Here is a 22747-nt window from a genome sequence, read left to right as displayed (position 1 = left end):
GCAAACTGAGGTCAGGCACACCACCTGCTTTTCAGGGAAAACCTTGGTTACCTAGTCTTCTGTCTGGGTCCATTATAATGCAAAGCAGTAAAGAAATAAGCCTCAGGGTCATGTACTCCATTTTCCACTAAACTGTGAAGTGCCTCATGATCAAATATTATCCAATAATGAATGAATTTGCTCATGATACATCGCAAGAACTCTTCAGAGTATATGTGGAATATTTTTATTTTCTTTTAAGATGAGCACACAAAAGTATTGCAGTTACATAACTGAATTTGCTTCTTAAAATTTTGCAGAACTTAAGGTCAGCTTGGTAGTTAACCAAGTAAAAAGCTGAACCAAAATTGACAGAAATCAGTGTTGCAAATGTCATTTTTTAAGCAGTACTTATGCCTTGGCATCCCTCTCATCATTCTGCTTGGCTGGAGCGGCTGTTTTTCATTCTTGACCTTATAATAGGACACATGAAAAAAGTACTTCATCCCTTCTTGCTTCATCATGTTACAATCCAGCAGTTAAATATTGTCTATCATCTTTTGCATACTTCAATCCATTTGGACATGGCCAAACAATGATTTGAAAACCAGAAAATACCACGAACATAATTTAACCTCTGGTTAATTAACTCCTAAAAAAGTTCTTAGAACTGAAGCATGGCATCCACATAATTAGGTAGCAGGACTCTTCTGCATTGGTCACACCAAAAGATCACTTTTTTGGTAAGTTTCAGTGATAAACACTTCAAGCAGGTGGTACTGGCAGCCGTCTTACTATTTCCATAGCTATCTTTAGATAGGCTTTAGCCTGTAAAAACAGAAACATATATTTAGCACCTTTCATATTCTATAAAAAGGAATATTTTACTTCTCGTTAGGTATCTGCTTTTTCACGTACCTTCAAAGAAAAACAAAAATGTTACAATAAATGGGTTCAATTTAGCCAGTTTTGTGTTGAGGAAAAATGATGCATTAATACATAAAATAAGTACAAGCATTATTTAAAATATTGGGGAGGGGGTTGTAAAATTTAACTTTGCTATTATTCTGAGAATACAACTTGACCGAACAATTTGTCTTAAACAGCAAACAAACAATATTCTTCTGGAGGAGAAGTGTTGAGAAGGAAAGAAACTCTTTAGTCCCACAAGTACTATTAATTATAAACTTCCCTCACCCTGAAGATTGAGATGCACCATGCACAGGATTGAGACACAGAATTAGCGAAAACAGCAACATTCCAACAAAAATCTTTTTCTGAGATAATTAATTCATTACGGACTAGACTACACTATCGAATTTCCTACACAGACATTAAAAATAAAGTATTTTGAAAAAAAAGACATCTTTCCAAAAGACTGAAGTGGGTATTGGAAAGAACTAATTCCACAACACTAGAATCCACACAGCAGAATCTCCCTCTCACACCAGCCTGTGGTATCTAGTTAGATACCATCAGCTGGAGGGCAGAAGAGCACAGAACTGTAAGACTACTGGGAGCGATTCAAACTTGCATACTTCTTCTAACATCTCTAGAAACATGACACAGCTAGGACCACAATCAGTCTAACATCAAGTATTCATAAATTTAATGTCAAGAGACATGTACAAAAACACTGCCTAAGGTCCAACACAGAACAAACCACAAAATGAAACCAAATAATTCCTGTACCAAGCTCAACAACTCTCAACAACTTGTAGTCAAAATGGAATATGCCTTTTAGAAAGGTCTCCAATTTGATACAAAGGTGTTCAACTAAAAGAGTATCTTTGTGTGTGTATATATATATCTTGTACATTGCTCCAGAGGTTGATTACTTCCATTATTAAAAATGTACACCTTATCTATAATTTGAATTTGTCATGCTTCAGTTTCCAGCTGGTGCATCCTGTTCTGTGTTTGTGTAGTACAATAGAAAACTCCCCCACTATTTGGCTTGCTTCTACTGTGTTAGACTGCAACCAAGCTACTTCTTCGTCTTCTCAAATAAGTCTGCATGTGGAGCCCACATTGACAACCTCCCATTTTACTAGAAGAAATCACCAGAATATTCCCTACCGCACCGATTTCTCCTGCCTCCTGCAGCACTCTTGGATGCCTCTAACCTCCAGTTAGACCTTGTATCCCCGATGAGCCTTTAAAATGCAAACAAGCTGACAAATGCCTGAGGCCAGAGCTTGAGGGGCAGGAAGAAAAGGTCTGTCTCTCACTTGGGCCACTAGCATCAACTGTCCCAGGTCTGAATCAGGTGGCAGCCTTTTGCAGAGGCAGGCACCCCTAACATGTCTCCTCTCTTCTAGGTTGCATGTCTCCTCTCTTCTAGCTCCTGGCTCGTAGGGTTTTATTTTCTGGCACTCCCAGCCTCAGCACCTCACAGTCTCAGTGCTCACATCACCTTAAAACTAGTGTCACGTAGTCTTCTGAGTTTGTAAGGAATGCAGACACCAAGCTAGCATTGTTTTCTCCCATAGGCATGACTTTGTGGCAAGAACTATAGAACTTAAGTCACAAGCATGAAATTCAGACTTCTCCTATGGGTATAACTGCAGTGCAGCTGGGTAGCACAACTGTGCCCATGTGTAACGCCCACCACACTTAGCTATTAATTCCCTGGATGGTCCAGCTACCCCCCAGCTAGCCACCTGCCGAGATGAGATAATGGACCAACTTGAAATTAGGTGATTGACTGGAGTCAAGCTGCTTTTGCAGTTCAGTATTTGACTGATCAGTGTGGGAGCGCTCCAGGTGGGAATTTTGGACTATCTTGAAGAGTCCCGCAGGCAGCTCCCATTTTTCACAGAGTAATTCATGTGTTTTGAAGAGTCAATTAACAACCTGCATGGAAAATCTGGCCCCTTCTAGAGACTGCCCAGACTGTTCCTGCTCCAGAGTTGACCAAATTGTACATAGAATTATAAATACACTGCAGAAATTGTTCCTGCAGGTGCAGAAATAATAACATAGGACAGTGGTTTTGTACATACTTAAGATAGGAAGTGTTCTGTACGTAAATCAAGACAATCAGCAGCAGTGGATCATGCATATGCTGTAGTAGTCATATAGGACCATGGACTAGGTGTGTTGTTAAAACTGAGCTAAACAGCAGTTCAGGGAGTCTCACTTGGTCCAGCAAAAGACACCATTGGCAAGGGTCCTTGGAACACAGACTTCCATAACCATCCAGACAGCAACCAGATATCCTGCTTGGGAGACCTGACTGCTTGTCTAAGTGTTACTCTCTGTCAAGATCCCAATAAACTACATTTTTTTCCCCAAAAAACACTGTTCCTGAGTATCAGGGCAAGAATTTCGCAATGTACACTCACTCTCATTTGCCAAGAAGCTGATCTGTCCCTGCGTAACAGGAGGTTCCTGGTGCAACTCTTTGTAGCCAGCATGCTAGTATTACCTAGCCCTAGTACTATCAGCAATGGGTCTTACCTGCTAAGCATCCTTTTTTTGTTTTCCTAGACCACTACTTTATATGTTGAACAGAACAGTATCTCGTACATGCCCTTACAAAACTCTACCAGTAACCTGTCTTTGACAAAATCAGCTGTTTTGAGCCTTAGTTTCCTATCTTTGAACAAATCATTCAGCGATGAGTGAGGACCTGTCTAACAGCAGTAACATCCATCAACTTATGTGAAAGGTCTAAATGGAATCTCAGTGACTGTCAATACACCTTTCATTACATAAAAACAACCCTACATGTATTGAACGTTTTCTCCTACTCATGATCTTTTCTATGAGGCATTTGTAGACAGAGAGCACAGCTCAGTTCAGCTGTTTACTCCATCATTACTAAGCAAAAGAAGATGGGTTGCAACTGAAAACTGAAGGGTTTTTATTTCCTTTTTGTGTGGAAAGCCAGAGAGAAAAAGTAACTGATAAGTTCTTATTCATCGCTCACATCCGTTTTTATTTTAATAGGATAAAAGTGAACTTTACAGATCAGTTTTTCCCTTTATGGTTTGGAAGCTGTGAAGGAATGGTTTATAGAATGTCTTTCTGAAAGCATTTTTTTGCTTTTGTCCATATAAATGGACAACTTTATATTAACAGTAACATATCAGTTAGCTGGAAGCCAAACATCCTCCCTGCTTCGAGAGGATGAAGAAGTACACAGGAAGACAGAATGCCCTAAAAAGAGACCACACTTACTCATTATGAACACTGCCTAGACAAGGTCTGAAAGCAGCACTGGGGAGGGCAGAGGTAGAGGTGGAAGGTGACGTTCAGAGAGCTGAAAGAGTTGGATAACTGCCACGTGAGATACTGTTCACGTCTCAAACACTGCCAGAAAAGGGTGCAGCATACTTTAAATCACAAACCTCCTTAGGACTCAGAGGGCACAGTAGATGATGAAGTGACTAATGACAACATAGATCCTGGAGTAGGAAATGGGGAAGTTGTAATGAAGCTCATCAGGAAAAGGACTGAATAGTTCTACTTAGCCTAAATAATCAGAACATCCTGATTCATTACTCTGTCACGGGATAATAGACACAGGGTAGATTTAAACTACAAGTCTTTTTATTAGCTCACCTAATTAAGCACTACGGTAATCCTAGCGAAATAGGAGCCTTTCAGTTATGGTATTTCATTCTCCCTACAAATCTTACCCAGGAGGGAAGTATGCATCACTGCTAAGATTACTGCAAACTGACCGTACAGGTCATAGCTGACTCTGCCCTGTTCTCATGGATTGGATTGGCTTGACCTGCTAGTTTGCCTTTCACTGAAGTGCAGATCTCAGCCTGCAAACAGCTCACTACAGTGGCTTCCAGCGTCTAGTGCAATGGCTACACAAATAATACAGAATACAATTTACCCATCAACAAAGTCAAAACAGGCAGGAGCTGATAGCACATTCACCTTCACCCAAACCACTGCATACAAACAACTTCAGACCTGCAACTCAGAAAAAGCATACTGATCCAATTGCTTGAGGCCAAGTACACCAGAGTGCAAATCCTGGTACTGACATGGTTTCTAACTTCTATTTTTGATTACAAGACTCCAAGACTATTAAGATGGTTTATCCAGCCCAGCAATCCAAGGGAGAATCTAATGCAAGTTTGACTAGAATATCGAATGCTGTGGGTGCTCCTATACCTGTAAAGGATAAGGTATTTAAATCTGCTCAACTGATCTCTTAGGGGCTTATACTTTATTTGTTGCTAAAGGAAACCGGCAACCGTGAGCAATGAGCAACTAATCAAATAGTGACTATCACAAGGACAAATACTAGACTTAGCTACCATCTGCACAAAAATAATGACAGGTGATAGCTTTTTTTCTTATTAGCACTCTTTTGCTCAACCACAGTCCATTTTCCAGTTCAATCAAATTTTTAAATAGCTTTAATTTCCATGGAAATTGCTTGTTACTTTGACACAACTCCAACCCTCAGTGCATGCCTGGAGCTGCCCTCCAATGTCTGTATTTTACTGTGGTCAACTCAGAAGGCACTAAAAGCATGATGACAAACACAGCTTTAAATGAACTTCCACTTCAGATAAAAGCTCATGTCACCCAGAAAAACTGTTCATTGCTGCGAGAGGCCCAGAGCCTTTCCCACTCTGTCCTCCTCTGGGCAGCTCTACTGTAAGATTCTTCTTTGCATGTGTTGGCAACACCTGACACCTGACAAGTCTCAGCCCAGAAAGGGGACTTAATGAGATGATAAAAGTCAATCTATAAATTACAACATGAAATGGAGGAGATGGGTAAGTAAACTGGATGCTTCCTGAACTTAATACCTCAAAAAAAATCCTTAGTGCTCACGGGAAATTTCCTGTTAATCCTACGTATCGGCAGTTGCAAAAGCCAAGTCCTCCTCTGAGGGAGCCTCAGCTGGGAAACATTGCTAGCCCCAACATGCTATTATGCATGTACATCACTCAGGTGCCATCATGTACATCAAAAAAGACATCCCGCCCAGACAACATGGTTAAGTAGAACAGTGCAATTCAAATGCAATATAGTAACATCCTTCAAACAGACTATCCTACCACTCAGCATTTTCTTCAGCAGAGTGAAGCATAAATGAGGGTCTGATGATGCATTGTACTATCTACACCCTGAATGAAGGATTCGAACTTACGCATACCATATGTTACTGCAATCATTCAAAGGAAGCCTTGATGATAAGGTATATTATAAATCTAATCATGCAGCCTTCTTCAGGGTTCGCTTTTCTTTTAAAGACATCACACCCTGGAGAGACAACTCTTTAAATGGAATTATTAATGACAGCTAAACAACAGCAAACATTATTTGCTACCACTACTTCAATTTTTCTCCATTTTTTGTAAGCTTTAAAAGGTTGTACATTTTTACCCTGCTCACACATCACCCTTTTACACAGTTCTACGAAAAAAGTCTTTCCGAATACAAATTCCATCTATCTCTTTGGATAATTCCACAGTAAGGCCTGCAACATTTCTAATTTAATTGAAAGGGGATTTTTAACCAGACTTACTTTCTTCTGTTACGTCAGACTGCTGATGCCTTGTGCCCCTGCTTTCCACCTGACTGGGCTTTTTCTCTCCCCTTATAGATCTGTGTGCAGTTTACTAGCCTCAAAATCCTTCACCAATATATATGAGTATATGAAATCTGCAAGAGGGCTGAATACATTTCACATTGTTAAATGTGAACGAGACAGTAACAGAACCTCCCCCAAGAAGTACGTGGGGTTTGCATCATACATTGGTCTTTACCACAAGCTGGATAGAATGACATTAAGCATGTTTTCCAGCCACAGGTCCTAGTTTCATTGCTCCAGGACAAGTTTGGCTCTTCTCCTACCCAAGTCATAAATTCCTCACCACACTGCATGGAAGTTTGTGCATACCTGCAAAAAACTGTGCGATCTGGGGATCCAACACTCTAAGCTATAAATGATTCACTGGGTTTGCTCCCTTTCATCTGCCCCTGCTTTCCCAATATACTCCATTTGATTTTCAGAGAACAAGAGAGCGAATTCAAAGCACTTTTCCTTAATAGATTCCAAATGTTTTCCATAACAATATGTGGCAAGAAAACACTAAGAAACTAGCTGACCATTATGTGTTTCCTAGAATTTGCATTTTTTTCCAAAAGCAGTCATCCTCTTTATACTTTCTGCCATGAAGGCTCACTATCTCTTTAATAATGGAGAAGGGGAAGAAGGTGAAATCTAAACTTCATTCTTTCATGACTTCTCTGCTGTCTTGAATACATTATCCCTGCTGAACCTTAGAGGTGTATCATCTCTCCTCCACTATTCTCTTTTTTTTTTAATCACCTCATTCCCAAGACAAGATGAGAGACAACATCTACTGCTTGCCTCAGCCTCCAGCATATCTCCTCCCTTAAATGTCTATCCCAACAAGACTCCCTAGCTTTCAGAAGGTGAATGGACACACTGGTACAGAAAATGTATTTTGTACTTGCTTGAGCAGCTTCTTTGATCTTGAGACAGATGGGAGTCTGGTGCTTGATGGTCACAGCTTGCTTGTCTGTTTCAGCAAGGTATTAACAAATCCACTGTGCCATCAAGGCTGTGACACACCTGAAAGTTTAGAGCGGGAAGGCCACAGAAGATAACCACCAACTGTCCCATACCTCTCTGGGTTTTGGGCTCACAGACGGAAGAGCTCTTAGGAACCTCTACTTACCTTTCCCCCAGTGCTGATGGAGAGTTCACTGGGCATTTAAGCAACTCGTTTGGTGGAAGAATGACTCCACTGCAATTAATCATGTTCTGTTTCTCTTGCTGTGTTTCTAGCCCTCTTATCCACAAGTTTCAGGATGCCTCTTTCGCTCCTGGTTCCTTCTTATGATCCCTAGGAGGTTCCTCTACATGTGAGCATGATCAATTCCACCTGGTTTCAGGGATGCCTCATTTGTTTTTCCTCTTCTACCTTTCCCCCTACTGTTTTCCCTATTCCACCATTTTAGCAGTGTTCCTGATTTTCCTGTACTAGCCTTTGCTGTTAGGAGACTCTCTCATATGTTCGGGTGAGCAAAAAACCACCAAAGCCCTAGTCGGCCAATCTACCTCCACAGCTTGATGGAGGAGGAAAATGCTTCCAAGACTCAATTATCTCCAGAAGGGTCTGGTAAGTCCTCAATGTTGATTAAACTACGAAATGACTAGCTACTTGTAGAGGATCTTAGATCACTCTCAGTTGCTGTGGTTTGTCTGCTCTCTTTCTGTTAGACTAGCGCCTGTGAGCAAAGCAATACTCTATTTGTACAGCACATAACAAAGTATTGTCAATGAAGAGTGTTTAAAAAAACCCACAATTTAAACAAAACAGTAACATAGACAATGTTATACCAAGAGCAAAATAATTTTACCAGCACTGTTTATTTCTCCTTGGGGACGGTCTCAAGCTTCACCAGAAGAGAACTCTGGCCATTAAACCTTCACATCCTTTAGCTATAGTCTACCCTTTCCATAAGTAGGTAAGTCTTATGTATTCTGTGCCTTCCCTGGGGAAGAACTTTCTAAGTTCACACATGCACAATTCTACAAGTAATTTTCTTTTTTTCCAGAGGGGTTGTTTTGGCTGTTAGTAATTTCCTTGCCAGTTGTGAAAAGGAAGCTTCCCTTTTCCACCAACTATATTTAAGTTTTAAAATAACAAATTTAGACAAGTTTGCTCGCACATTTTAAAATTCTAGTGTAGAGTGAGAGCTACACTTTTATGTATCAGCAAGGCAAGTTGAACCCCATGGCATGTGTGAGCAAAAAAAGTACTAGCTAACATCTTTCAGAAACACCCTTTATTCCAGTCTTGACAGAGCTTAGAAGGTGTGACAGCATGCTGGGCTTCTGAGAAGTCAATCACCATCCTTATTCCCCACTGTTTGAATCGGTTAGGTATTATTTCAGTTCTGTGATTCTGTATTTGATTTGTAAGTGTGTCCTAACAAAAAACAGCACAGAATTTTGTATTAAAAAAACCCTGTAAATTTAAGGGACAAGAGCAGAGATAATTTCAGCAGCTCTACACACATTGTTCTCTATCTGAAAAATTGTGATTGTTCATGCATGAACAGCCATAATTTTAGTTTATTTGAGAAACATGGTGATGGGTGTCATGTATTAAAGATTAGAATCTGACCTTATACGACCTCTCTCACCATCAGCTATGCACTAAGATTTTAATTTTTCTTTTAAAATAGAAGAGAACAACAATAATTTTCTCTGTCTTTAAAATGAGAAGCAAACCAGGGATAAAAAGAAATTCTTTTTCATTCTGTAGAGATTAGTAACAGCTAAAAAAATCTAGTTCTCTGAGGAGAGTGATTATCTCACAGACAATGGCAGGGAAGAATATTGAATGTTTTCCCCAGAGTCACGCATATTTGTCTATCTTTATTCCTCTTCATATTTAACTTAATTGCCACAAATGGCGCTTATAGCCCTTCCTTTCGTTACCAAGAACATAGTCCAAGGAGGAACAGATGGCAACACAACAGACTTTCTTTTTTTTTTTAATTGTCAGAATGCTATCTTATATGTCTGAATTTTTAGATTGATAATCCTGCAGGCTACAGACTCCTGGTTATTATAGATTTCAGATACTGTGAGCTGTGAGCCTTCCATCTTGGTTTGCTCAGCTGTTTTGCTTCAACTTTGACCTAAGCCATGCATCTATTCAAACCTTCACACTGCTGATCAAACATCCCAGATAGAAATTACCATATTGATTATAATGATTCCTTTTCACAAGGATGTAGACTCAAGATCACTACATTATTCCACAGAGGATCAGCACGAGCCTTGCCCAAGCCTAGTAAAAATATTGCATTCAATTAGAAATCAACATGCCATCAACATGCCATAGTGCTGCTGCTTCCCTTTCAAAACAAAATGACGTATGACAATTTTAAGACTGTTACTGTTCCTCCAGAATCCCAATCAGTACATTAATAATACTGGATTATCTTTTTTTTTTTCTTTTAAAAGAGTGGGAAGGAAAAAAAAAAATCAGCATGTGCCTAGCAATCATATTAGAAAGGTTACCTTATTTGTACATTCTACCTTACCTCTAACATCTAAGCAGCAGTCAAGAGTGAGGCTGTATCATGCCATATACTGTGCAAACACAATGTGGCAGATAACACCCTGCCCTACAGAGCCTGGCAGACAAACTCCAGCAGAGGCACAAGAGAAAATACTAGCCAGGAAAATCTTATTCTATCAGTGTTAATGAAGTTTTATATGTGCAACTGCTTTTCTTTAGACTTGCCTATTTGACTCCCATCTCCTCAACAACTCATATTTTCCTTTGGCAATAAAACATTATGGTAAAGGCACGGAAAAATCCATTTCCTCTTGTGTGTAAACTGCTCCACTTCCTGCTGAAAACAACCCAGGTACTGACAATATGCAGGTTTTGTTCCAAACATCTTTTGATAGGACTCTTTGACAGTTTCCAGGCTCAACTACCAAAGGCTCAACTGACAGTTTTAGAGGACCTACATTAGCTGCAAAGTCTCATGAGCCTTGACACTGACCTCCCTCTTCTTGGCATGCCAGAACCTGGATCAAATCTTCGCTATTCTGAATGATTCAGACTAATTAAACAAAAGCAAACCCACAGAAACAGAACAGATGACCAGCATTCCAAAATGACGGGTCTGACTTACTCAATGATACTACCCTCTTTTATTTATTTCCCTACATTACATTCAGATACACATTTCAAACAGCAATAATGAGAAGTACTCTCCATTCACTTTTGGAGGAGGGCTTTTTGTTGTTTTAAGTGCAGTGCACCAAACTTACGGCATCACTTTGAGGTTGCGAGATCACAACAGGCTGTCCTGAATCACATGTCTCCCGAATATTAACATGCAGTGGAACGTCTCCTGTATCAAAAATGCCACGATACACATAGTGAAGACCTAGTATTTCTTAAATGTTTCATTAAAATAGCCCTAAAGCAACTTGAAATCAAATACCAGTTCGGTATATTCTTAATCTCCTTAATCTCAAAAAATTAGCATTTAAAATGAACAATGGCTGCAGTACTGTTTCTGTACATCCATAATGATTAATGCCAAACATATTCTGGATTTTTCATTCTCTGTATAGGAAGGACTATGCTTTGTAGTCATTTATTAGAGAAGGCAGTTTGGTTTTTTGCCTCGAACACACAGAAGAAAACAGGCTGAGATACAAATTACTTTCTGTACATAAAAAAAAGTTGCTTGAGTGGCAAATGCTCATCATGCAACTTACTGTTCAGCCTATCTCCTCATTGTATATTCTTTTCAGTGCTGTTTTAAGATTTTAATCACTGTTCAAAGATGACTTTGAATACTTAATTTCCAAATAATAGCATTTGTTATGGTCCTTATCAGGCCTTGGATCCAATTAAAGGGTAGACAACTATTCAGCTCATTCTTCTTTCCAATAGAAATCTTCTTTATATTCTGCTTTTATAATGAGCAGGGAACTGTCAGTGAGGAAAGGAATGCTCTAAAGGAGAATCAATTAGCAGCCTTATTCCACTCTGAAACATACTTTCTGAAATACAGTTTTTCAGCACTAAAGAAAACTTGAATTCCCATGTTTAGTTCATTGCTACATAGATAATTATGAAGTGAATTGAATACCAACTTTCTTTTAATGGAAGATACAGCTACATTTTACATCATGGATGGATGTAGACAGAACAGCCTGCCTTAGTTCAATCTTGACTGGTGTCAGAAACTGTATCAGTTTCATTCATACACTTTAGCAACATTTATTTAACCCAAACCAAGGCCAGTGTAAATTACAGAAGTTCAATGCAGTCAGAAAAAGAAACATTAAAAAAAAGTATGAAAATTGACACAGCTTAAAAGATAAAAAAACAGAACTGAAAGCAAGCAGGAATACAAGCAAAAAACCAAACAAATAGCAAACACAAAAGCTGGGTTTCCATGATTAGTGAGTGGAATCTCTGAAGAACTTCATTTTGTTATTTATGATGATTACAGTCCATTTCTTTCAAATTTAATTGTTTCTTGTTTCAGTCATGAATAAATTTCTTTAAGCATAAAAGTCAGTTCATTTATTCACAAAAAAAAAAAAAAAAGATTTAGGGGGTCCTTTGAAAGTTTTTTTTTACCTTAAATGTTCTTAATAGAATAACACTAACTTTGTGAATCTCCCAGAAGTTAGTTCCTACCATTATTTTACACAGAGACTAATCTTCACTTTTTTCCCAAGGATGTTTTGTTAATGAAAAAATACTTCTTCACTATCAGCTTAATAACAATCTCAGGGAATTACAAAAAGAACTGCCTTACTACAAAATGGCAGCCTCTCTCTTTTCTTCCTCATAGTTACAAAAGATGTGCTGGTACTACAGGAACATAACAGGACTCATATGAGCAGAAGTGCAAGTCAGAAGACAAAGCAAAATGCAATCTTAATTAAAAAAAAGTCAAAAGCTTATAAATTAAGCAGAAGCATAAAGACAGCAAAAGCATCTGCACAGCTGTTGGGTGATAACGGTTTGAGGAAGATGAAGTTTTTGCACTATTCTTCACTACAGAATGTGATGGGAACTTGCCATCGTACATTTTTCTGATGCTAACAATTACTGCTGACTGCAAAGAAAGGGTAAGTGCTGAGAAGAGTTTGAATTTATTGTAGGAAGTGAAAGCAAAAAGGATTTTAAAAATCTGAGAGCCATTGCTGCTGGTTCTATAGCAGATACAGTTTAAAGAGTTAGGAAGTGCAAAGGTCAGGATGGAGTGTACAGAAATTATTATCTTAGTACTATGTATATCAATGGTATAGCTTTCTGGTCACAGTTAAGGTCATCAAACTTCAAAAAAAAGAAAGCAAAATAGGGGAACTTCAGAGACAGGGAGAGAAACAACCAGCAGCACAAAGTCTTTCTCACAAACTATGCCACACTTTCCTTTAGGGAACAATAAAACGACGAGACAATCAAAAGTATACGAAATAATGAACTACACTTAAAGGTGTCCTGGCAACTGCTAATTGTCTTCTGTCATAAACAAAATTAAAGGAGGTATTCAGTAATATTAAAGGCAGCCGATTCTGAGCAAATAAAAGGAAAATACTTTTCTATCCTGCACATTGTTAGCTTGCAGAATTTGTCAGATGTTATCATTGAAACTAAAACCTTCTCATGTTTCAGAAGAGGACTAGGTCCCTAGCTGAACAAACATAACAGCCACAGGTGTTGCAAAATACATGCAAAATAAATTTAGAAATACTGATTTTCAATATACACCTTTTTTTATATATATATATATATATATATATATATATATATATATATATATATATAAAACCAAAAAACTTCTCAAGGCTTTTGGGTAGAATTCAAATAACATCGGGATAAAACTTCCATTTGGGATAGATTAATGTAAAATCTGTAAGCGGTAATTCTAATAATATCATATGGCATTATTATATAATGGTCATCCCTGGAAAGAGAAGCATACTAATCAGATCAAGGACTGTAATTCTAAACTTACCCCTTGGGGCATTATTCTTAATCTTAGCCTGGTCTTTCACTGACTGAAGGTAAACTTCACTCTGGTTTTTTTCATACATCTCATCCATCCCCTGCTAAACCTGTAAATCTCTCACATCACTCCTAATTAAATACAATCACAATCAGTTCTGCCCTCTTAGGGAATAACACAAACCATCTATAGGACCAATGGCATGGCACATCATTTGTGCCTGTGTATCTAAATGCATGTTTGATTCAACTGCTTGCAGAGGATTTGCATCCATCCCCATAACCCAGGGCTGTAGAAGTCCCCTTGGGCTCTGATCACAACTCATTATATATTCAGAAAACTAAAAGATAGCCCCAAAGCATGTCTTTAATTATGTGTTGCCTTGCTATCTTACATTTATGTCAGACATTGATGTTTCTGTGTTGATCTTCCTAAGTGAGCTTCCTGGTTCTTTTTAATTAATTTAATGAATTAGCTATGGAAAATCATTGAGATAATTATACTAATACATGGAAACACATCATTAGCACATACAATTATCCCATTTACCAACTTAATTACACTGTGTTATATTCTGTAATTTCTTTTTACTGACAGCAAAGGTTGAATCATGCCTTTATAAAAAGGCAATGTATATTTTAAAGATCAATGTATATTTTAGCTTACAGGCATGCCAGATTGTTTAATCATGGCTAATTTTTGCTTTCAATAAAGATAAATTTTCTTTTGAAACATTTTGCAATTCAGCGTATTCTTTTAATCTCAACACTTAAATAGAATCATTACAGTCTGCTTGCTTCCATACAAGAGTCAAGATATCTTCATATGGGCATATAAACAACTGCTTTAAGCGGCTGCACTTCAAATTACAGTATTTATTTCAACACATAACAACTCATTTCATTTAAATGAAATAAATGAGAAAACTTCTGTTGACATTACTGGACAGAGTTTAGGTCTGTTTTACAAGGCCAAACAGAATTCTTGGTTATTTGTAAAAATTGTTGTATGATCAATAACATAATGAATTTTAGGTAATATAGCACACTGATATCAAAACAATTCATGTTCTGGATTGTTTGTAAATCAAAAGAGATTTAAGATGCAATTCAAGAATTTTCACATCCAGTCCAGATCCCATTTACAAGAATGATCCTGATAAGGAACAGAGCATAGAAAAATTGTGACATTCAACTACTTCAGTTATTAGTTCTATTATATCTGAACACTGTCTGAATATAGAGTAATCTAGGATTACGCAGTTCCATAATTCAGTTAATGCTTCCCTCATACACGCTATTACATTTTTCTTCAAAAATAAAACCATTTCTATATCCTCACCTAAAATATCCAATCCAAGGGTTTTTGCTAGATCGCTTACACCGTCAGCTCCAAAAATGTGTGTCTCGTGCTTACATTTGGGACATTGGAAAACACTCATATTTTGAACCAGTCCTAAAACCTGTTAAAGTAAAAGAAAGGAATGTTCAAACCTGGGATTCAAGTATCGGTATTTCCATTATTCATCTCTGACAATAAAGAAGAGATTATCAACAAAGAATCGACAAAGAGTACTCATTTATAATGGGAAGCTGCAATAATATCAGAGTCATGAACATCATTATCAATTATCAATAGTCGTCTCAGTTGCATTTGTGCATTATTTCAAGTTTTTCACATTTATACCTCCCAAAGGTTAACAAACTTATTTGTAGCAAAAAGTACCTCTTGTACAGGCCTATCTTTCCAAGAACTCTCCCTGCCAGTATTTCATTTCTGAACTCTGAATACTGGAAGAATTTTCATGTTGTGTTTTATAGCTTTGTAATTTGCACTTTCAGAAAACACAAAATAAAAACATACTGTTACAAGAAATGACACAATCAGACACATGCTCTTAAGATATTTTTGTAAGTTATCCTGTAGGGAAATGTTTTCAAAAAGAATCAGATTTGCTGTTCTTCTGAAGAGCAGAAACACATTTTAAAGATCAAACAAAAGAAATAGATACGTGAAAGTAAGCGGCAAAAACCACAGCATAAAAATCTAATACAGACATATTTAGTACCTTTCTGTTGATGCCAGGCGTTCAACTATCATCCTTGCAAAATATTTCAAATGAAAATTTGCCAAATCATGCATGCAAAAATATTCTTTCACAATGTACAGTAATGCTAATGATAGCATTGATCTCTTTTTATTCACCTAGTAAACAAAACTGTTCATTGAGGCAGAGCAGAATTTCTCAAAAGTGATGAAAACAGCATTCAAACACTACAGGGTGAAAGCTTCTACCCGTCTGCTAATCAACAGAAGACCTGCTTTAAGAGATTCCATGTTACAATATTTCACTTTAAGATTTACATGTTATCTAGATAAGCCACACACACTATAGCCAAGTTTTAAAAATATGAATATATATTTTCAAGTACAAAAAGCTGTTATTTACTTTGTAGCATTTTGTACTTTTAAATTTCCCTGAGCACTTGAACAAGCTGGCCTAGTTATTAGAGGAGTAACACATCCACTATGCCAACGAAGCATATCTAAAAGGATATACCAGTGTTCAATGCAACCAATAAATATTAAGTTATTTAATGAAGAGTGAATGTACACCTTTTGGCACCAAAACTGAAAATAAAAAAGCATGTTATTTACAATATTGTAATAAAAATTTCCTTACATCTAAGCTAAAAATGATCAAAAGATGATCACCTGTTTTTTCTGTACCACCACAATGTGTTTCACACTATTTTCTAAGAAGTCTTCCTTTACTTATGTAAAATTTTCAGAGGGTTTAAAGCAAGGAACATTTTAAGAAACAGTAACAACAACAGCAACAACAAGGATTACCCACTTTCAATTTAACACCACAAACTTTCCCCCATTTTCTACTGTCTCCCAGGGATTACCAGAGGAGCAAGCGGAACAAGTTTCTATTTACTGGCACATTATTACAGGTAATTTTCTCATCAGACATGAAATACTACGTGTTCAAGGGCACAGGGTGCAGGGATGGTAAAAAGGGCTCTCTACAGCCACAGTCTTCTACTGATGACCTCTGAGCAGGCATTCATCCTGTTCTCCTTAAATTAAAGTCACAGAATTTTCACTCTGTTGGTCAACTGGAGAACACTGGAAGGAGTATTATTTGACAAAAGAAAAATAGTATTTTATCTAGGATACAGGGAAGCCATTTTCTGCAGCACAGGAAAAAAACGAGAACTTGACATTTATACTTTAAATGAATTAATTCATCTTCAGGTATCTTGAGGTTTGAACATTCTGTTCTCCTCAAAGTAGTCACACAACATTTACGATTCAGTGAATTCACAATCAAAGAAAAAATTATGTAGTCTACTGTTGTTCTGTGAATAGTTAAGGACTATTACAGCTGTTTTGTTAATCCTTTGATAACCTAATAAATAAGAAGTCCTTCTGCCACAGTAAGTGCAAATGCTGAGACACAGCTGTATCCCCAGCGCTATATCAGTTTTGGAGGTCTTATTCACTGTCCTTTTTTTTTTTTTTTCATTTCAACAAATCTTACTAAAAGCAAATGACATTTCAGCATTCCACAATAATTTTTATTTTTTCAATGTCATTCCTATCTGTCAGCCAATGAGTAGTGCATATTTATTAATATATAAATTATTCTTCTGGAAGATTAAGAGATTTTTTTTTAATATTAAGTAGCCGATTATAAATACCCAGTTTAATATAAAATCTGTGCAAACATATACAACTTTAGTGCTGAAGTGTATTTTTAACATGCATATTTCTGCAGATATATTTACAGAAGGAAGAGAGTTCACTGTGATCTTCAGAGCTTTTAAATCTAGAGACAAAGTAATAGGTCTTGCTAATGAAGTAAGTAATAACTCTAATTTCCCTGTTCAAATAATAGATCTGGAAAAGCTTCAAAGCAGCTGTTACTGTTACACAAACTATCCCAATAAGTACATGTGAATCCTATCTAGTCCCTAGTGAGCTTTTTTTTCTCTGTACATTTCTCGGCAAACTTGGCTCAGTAATGACATGAAAACTAGTATGATGAGACACACCGCACGCAATACAGGAGCTAACCTATGGTAGCGGAGAAGAGGATAGTTACAACGCACAGAACTGAATTTCATTTAGTCAAATCATTATTTTAAATGGTGAAGAGACATCTATCAAGAAATAACAGGAAAGGAAGAAACCTTTCATTATGAATTATCTGCACAGAAACACACTGTTTCTGAATGTTTACATATTTCTTATGCTCAATTAACCTTTTGGTTACACAACAAATCATGCCAAAATCCAAATATACTACCTTCTAAGTTAAAGAAAATGCAGTGAGAAAATGAAAGCCCTCTGTCTTTACACAAGGAGACAATTCCTGAGAAATCCACTTAAGTTGTCCACTGTACTTAAGGACAGATGGTGCTGAGGTCTGACTCCAATCCAACAGGGACCGAAGTGATCAGGGTTACAGTTTTGCAGTCTGCCATCTTCTTCGGACATAACCATCAGTCAGTTCACTTGACGTTTTAGTGCTTCAAGTTAATGTGCACAATAATATTTCTGTCTTCCTACTTTCATCTTATAAAAAGTAATTTTTGGCTCTAACTTCCGCTCCCAATACGAAGCCACAATCTCGGCTGGGTACTCTGGACGCTACAGAAATACCAGTAAGTACATAGCGAAATAAACGATTTTAGTACATCTTAGAAGGAAATACATAGCTGAGTTCACATAAGCAGTTTTTTGAAACCTGTGAAATCCACAATATAACCTTCCAATTCAAGGAAACTACCAGAAAAGTTGTAGATTTAACTAAAACCCTGTCTTTTTCTTTCAGGGATATGACTGATAAGACAAACCATACTGAACTGAACCCAATTTAAGCAGGTGAAAATATGCAATTTTTTCCTAAATACTCAAAGTTATTCACTACTTTTTTTGGTCACTTGCCCCAGAGCAAGCCTCAGGGATGCATGAGAACGATGGCCAAACACACATAATGGGCAATAATCTTAAAACTTGCTATGATAGGAGTCAGCATCACTTTGCAAACTCCTTCCTTACCAGGTGTGCTCCACCGCACAAGACATGGCACTCCTCTTCTAATGACTATGTCCTAAGACTGGAAATAAGACTTTTGCATTGTAATCCTGGTTCTAACGTTGACTCTCATTGCCAGCTTTTCATCAGTTCCTTCAGTCATTCTACTCTAATTTCAATGCAGTAAAGGACAAACAAACATGTTAACAATTGTGACTTTACTGTGGTAATACTACATATGTCATTTGAGTCTTTGGTAACTAATGACTGGGGGGATGAGGTGAAGGTGGTGTACGTATGCCTGTATGTACAAGGGAGAGACTCCAGTTCATTGAATACAAGCAAGCATACTCAAAGACTCAGAGCTCAGCAACCTATAGACTCTCTGCTTCTTTGAAAAGTAGACTCTTTGCAAGCGCTTTTTTGAAGATCAGTTTAAAGATTTTAAAAATTAGATTTTTAAAGATCAGTCAATTATATAATCAGGATATGCAATTTTAGCACAGTCCCACAGATTCCACCTCTTTGATGTAAACCTCAGGTTTGAAGTTGTCCATCAAAAAATACATAACCAAACTTTCTTTAGATCCTCAGATTTAGTTGACACTTAGAAGTGTAATACACAGGCAGGAGCTGCTTTAAGACTGAAGTAAATGACACATCTGTACTGATGTACATACAAGGTTAGAATAAAATGAAGCAGCACCCTGAAAAAGGTTAAGACCTGATGACTGGTTCAAGTGCATTCCAAATCAGCATCTGGTGTAACAGCTTCCCTGTGACTTTTCATTTGATTTAGGAAGAGCTAAAAATTCCAATGAATCAAAACAGATCATATTTAATATCTTTTCTACCACTAGTCAAATTAATAGCAGCCAAGCCTATACTAGAATGCATGATTTTCTTAAAGGCCATTCTCTTCAAAGAACATTGAACAAACCAGACTTAGAAATCTTGGTAATTTCTCATTAAATCAAAAAGAAAATTCAGTAAAGTACTAACGTGAACACAATTTTATTTGAAGAAAAGAGTTTTGCATCATTTTAGAAAACCCAAACATAAAATAATAAAAAAAAATTCCATACATTATTCTTCTGTTATACATATATTTGTTTTTCTTCTAGTAGCAAATCATAAATGCTACTGTACTTTCATTTTGGTGCAAATATGCTTCAGGAATAGTTAACAATAAGGAATTTATCAATGTATTTCTTTTGTTAAGCTATTCTGTAAATTAAAAAAAAAAAGGAAAGCAGTCACTTCAAGGTTTCTGTTGCATTTTTTAAATTAACAAACCCCTAGCTATGAAAGAAATTTCCTTTCTTAAAAAAGAGTAGAAGTAACCTTCACACAGGTAAGCAATAAAACATTTTTTAAAGTATAGTAAATGGCTGTTTTTCTTTACTATTTAAGATGAGAAAATACAAACTGAAATGCTTCCTTATCAACTGCACATTTCAAATGAAAAATGAATCTCTTCATGAACATACTCCAGAGTATAACATTCAGTTACTTAGCAACTTGTAGCACACACAGAAAATACTGAGTCAAAGATGTCACCCTGTTTAATATTTTCTCCCAATTGAATATTGTAGAAATATTTAAATTTTGCATTTCCCAAACAAGCAAGCTACCATATAAGCTATAAACCTCATGAAAAACAAAGTGATATAGACAGCCTTCTACTCGTGACAGTCACGTAGCCCTTCAAATGGCAAAGTGACAATTAGGTACACACATATCTCCCCAAAACCTTAAATTTCCCTTAAAATGTACCAATATACTATTTTTCCACATTTCAAGAAATTTTAGATTTTAAGCTCTAACACAGACAGTGCTGAAGAGGACACATAATGGTAAGACAGTATAATTGGAAAGCACACATTACTTTGTAAGATACTCTGTTTAGCAGTCTGATTGATCCATTCCAGGTGATTAAACAAACTGACTTAAAAGAAATCAAGTACTATTATGACTTCACCCTGAGAAAATTCTTTCCTTTCTGTTAAAGTAAGCTCCTGATACAGATATAAGATGGATTCTAATCCTTTTTTTTTTGAAAAAGAATTTATGGAATTCAAATGATTCCTGAATGGTTTGTTCACCTATTGCAACATATGGATTTTTTTTTTTTACATTTTGGAAAAACAATCTACTTGTATTTTATTCTAGAGGCTTACAGGTACATGGACTTTTCTAAACATTTCAGCTCCTTTGCATGCATCCAATAAAGCCACATCTTGCGGAGTGGAGATGATCACAGCTCCTGGGAAAAGAAAACGTTAAATACCATTAAAATGTGTATTATTAATTATACCGTTAAATATTTTGACAATGCTACTACACTGAAAGTAGTCACACATATATATGCCTTTTTTTTTTTTTTTTTTTTAATTTAAGGAAGCAAATGATGCTAGGTTTTTTTATTATGCAATGACCAAAATCACTGAGATATGATATGGAGTGATAGAAATAATTTAGATATTTTCATCATAACTTTTTCTATGTAGAAACCATTTATATTTTCTAAATGAGAAAATTTATCTAGCTGTCATATGACCATGGATAGAAGACAGCATGGTCCACATGCTGACAGGTTGCAGAGGTGGTACTCTGCAACTATCTACACAGTAACTGTCCCATACCATAATTACATCTGAAAGCTTTTGATTTAACAATAAGCCTTGAGCTAAAAGCAAGAGGCAGCTGCCTGTAATCAGACTGTTGCTTTCTGAACCAGCTACACTTTCCGATAAAAGCGTTGACAGGCACAGTCTTGAAATGTGTTACACGATGCCACACCAGTGCGTTTGTATGAATGATACCACAAAATAAGAGGCCAACTCATGCACACTTGCACTAGGTTTGAAAAAAGGATAGTATTGCTCACTGTTCAGACGTGGTTCCAGTTTACCTGATAATTAGCACTCCCAAGAGTTATTAAGCATATAAAACAGCTAGAGCTCTTTGTCAAAGGTTAGATTCTAAAGTAAGCCTACAGGTTACTATCCTATACTATCCTCTATTACTTCTTGATTAATACAGCCTGCAAAACCAATACAGACATTATAATATCCCACATCACTTCACAAAGAGCGTCGTTTTGCATACGCTCAGGGGTTTCAAATGTTATTTCTTCAAAACTTGCATCAAGAATCTCCTCATGCTCATCCCTGTTCTAAAAAATGCAATGTAAAAGAGGACATTACTGGCCAATTGATTAGCACTGGTTTCCCAGTGACCACCCAGTCTCCAAAGTGTCTGTTATAAAAACATCTCTGCAGAGCCACGCTAAGCCAATCTCGCACAAGGAATTTATGCCAAACTTCACACCAACAGCAATTACAACAGACAATTTAAATGCATGGGACAGAGCTTCCCACTGGCCCTGCAGCTCCCAGCCCTTGGCATACATGGCTGGGTAGATTTACAGAGGCACACGGCGCCGGCACTGCTGTCACGGGCCGGAGCACCGGGAGCCTTGGTGTCCCAAGAGCACGGCCGGCTTTGGGAGCACGGGGACAGGGAGCCCTGCCCCTCACGACAGCTGTCCACCAGCTGCCGGGGGCACCAGGCCTGCCTGGCAGCCAGCCCTTCCCAAACACCGCCTGACAGCACGTCTGAATGTTTGCAACCAGCGTTCTTAACCTCTAATTTGTGAAAGAAAAATACAATCTGGCACCTCGCTCCTGAAAAGCTGCCAGTCTTTGCCTGACATAATATTAGACACAAGTCCAAAAACTGAACAGCATATGCAATGTACTAAGCAAACGCAATTTCCCTATTGTTCACTAAAACTCTGGCATCCGAATAATTTGCTCTTTTTCCGAAGCCAACCTGTTTGCAATGGCATCGCAAAGAATAACGTGGAAGCCTTTCAGTTACATCCAAGTCACCTTAGCTCCTCATTTCACTAAGTGCAGGGTTACGCGTTACAGCTGACATCGAAACGTAGAGCTAATTCCACAAAATGAATGCACCCTTCCCTAAAAGCACAGTCCACAAAGAAGCAGTTTAGACTCAATGTCCTTGAGTTTTCTGCGTATTAGTAAAACAAAGATCTTTCAATACTTGGACAAAATGCTTCTTACTACTTTCTTTTCAAACAGAACTGGAAATTTGTGTCTTATGTGCATACACTCATGTTAGTTGTTTCACGCTTCTGTTCACACTCTTCTCTGAAGATGCTGCTTCAGCA

At 37.3% G+C, this 22747-nt stretch overlaps 1 protein-coding gene across 1 annotated transcript in view; it reads right to left on the bottom strand.

The window, feature by feature from the left end:
- Window positions 1–203: 203 nt before the first annotated feature.
- The window catches only part of NUBPL (NUBP iron-sulfur cluster assembly factor, mitochondrial), an 89914-nt gene continuing 67370 nt past the window's right edge, over window positions 204–22747 (bottom strand). Inside the window, exons 8-11 of the mRNA XM_068398387.1 lie at window positions 20730–20815; window positions 14842–14962; window positions 10793–10875; window positions 204–807 (exon numbers count right to left, since the gene is read on the bottom strand). Of these exons, the coding sequence (XP_068254488.1) occupies window positions 745–807; window positions 10793–10875; window positions 14842–14962; window positions 20730–20815 (353 nt within the window). The 3' untranslated portion in view covers window positions 204–744. The remainder of the gene's footprint in view (window positions 808–10792; window positions 10876–14841; window positions 14963–20729; window positions 20816–22747) is intronic.

The sequence above is a fragment of the Nyctibius grandis genome, chromosome 4 (assembly GCF_013368605.1).
Source record: "Nyctibius grandis isolate bNycGra1 chromosome 4, bNycGra1.pri, whole genome shotgun sequence".
NCBI lineage: Eukaryota > Metazoa > Chordata > Aves > Nyctibiiformes > Nyctibiidae > Nyctibius > Nyctibius grandis.
This window is presented reverse-complemented; position numbering and strand designations above follow the sequence as displayed.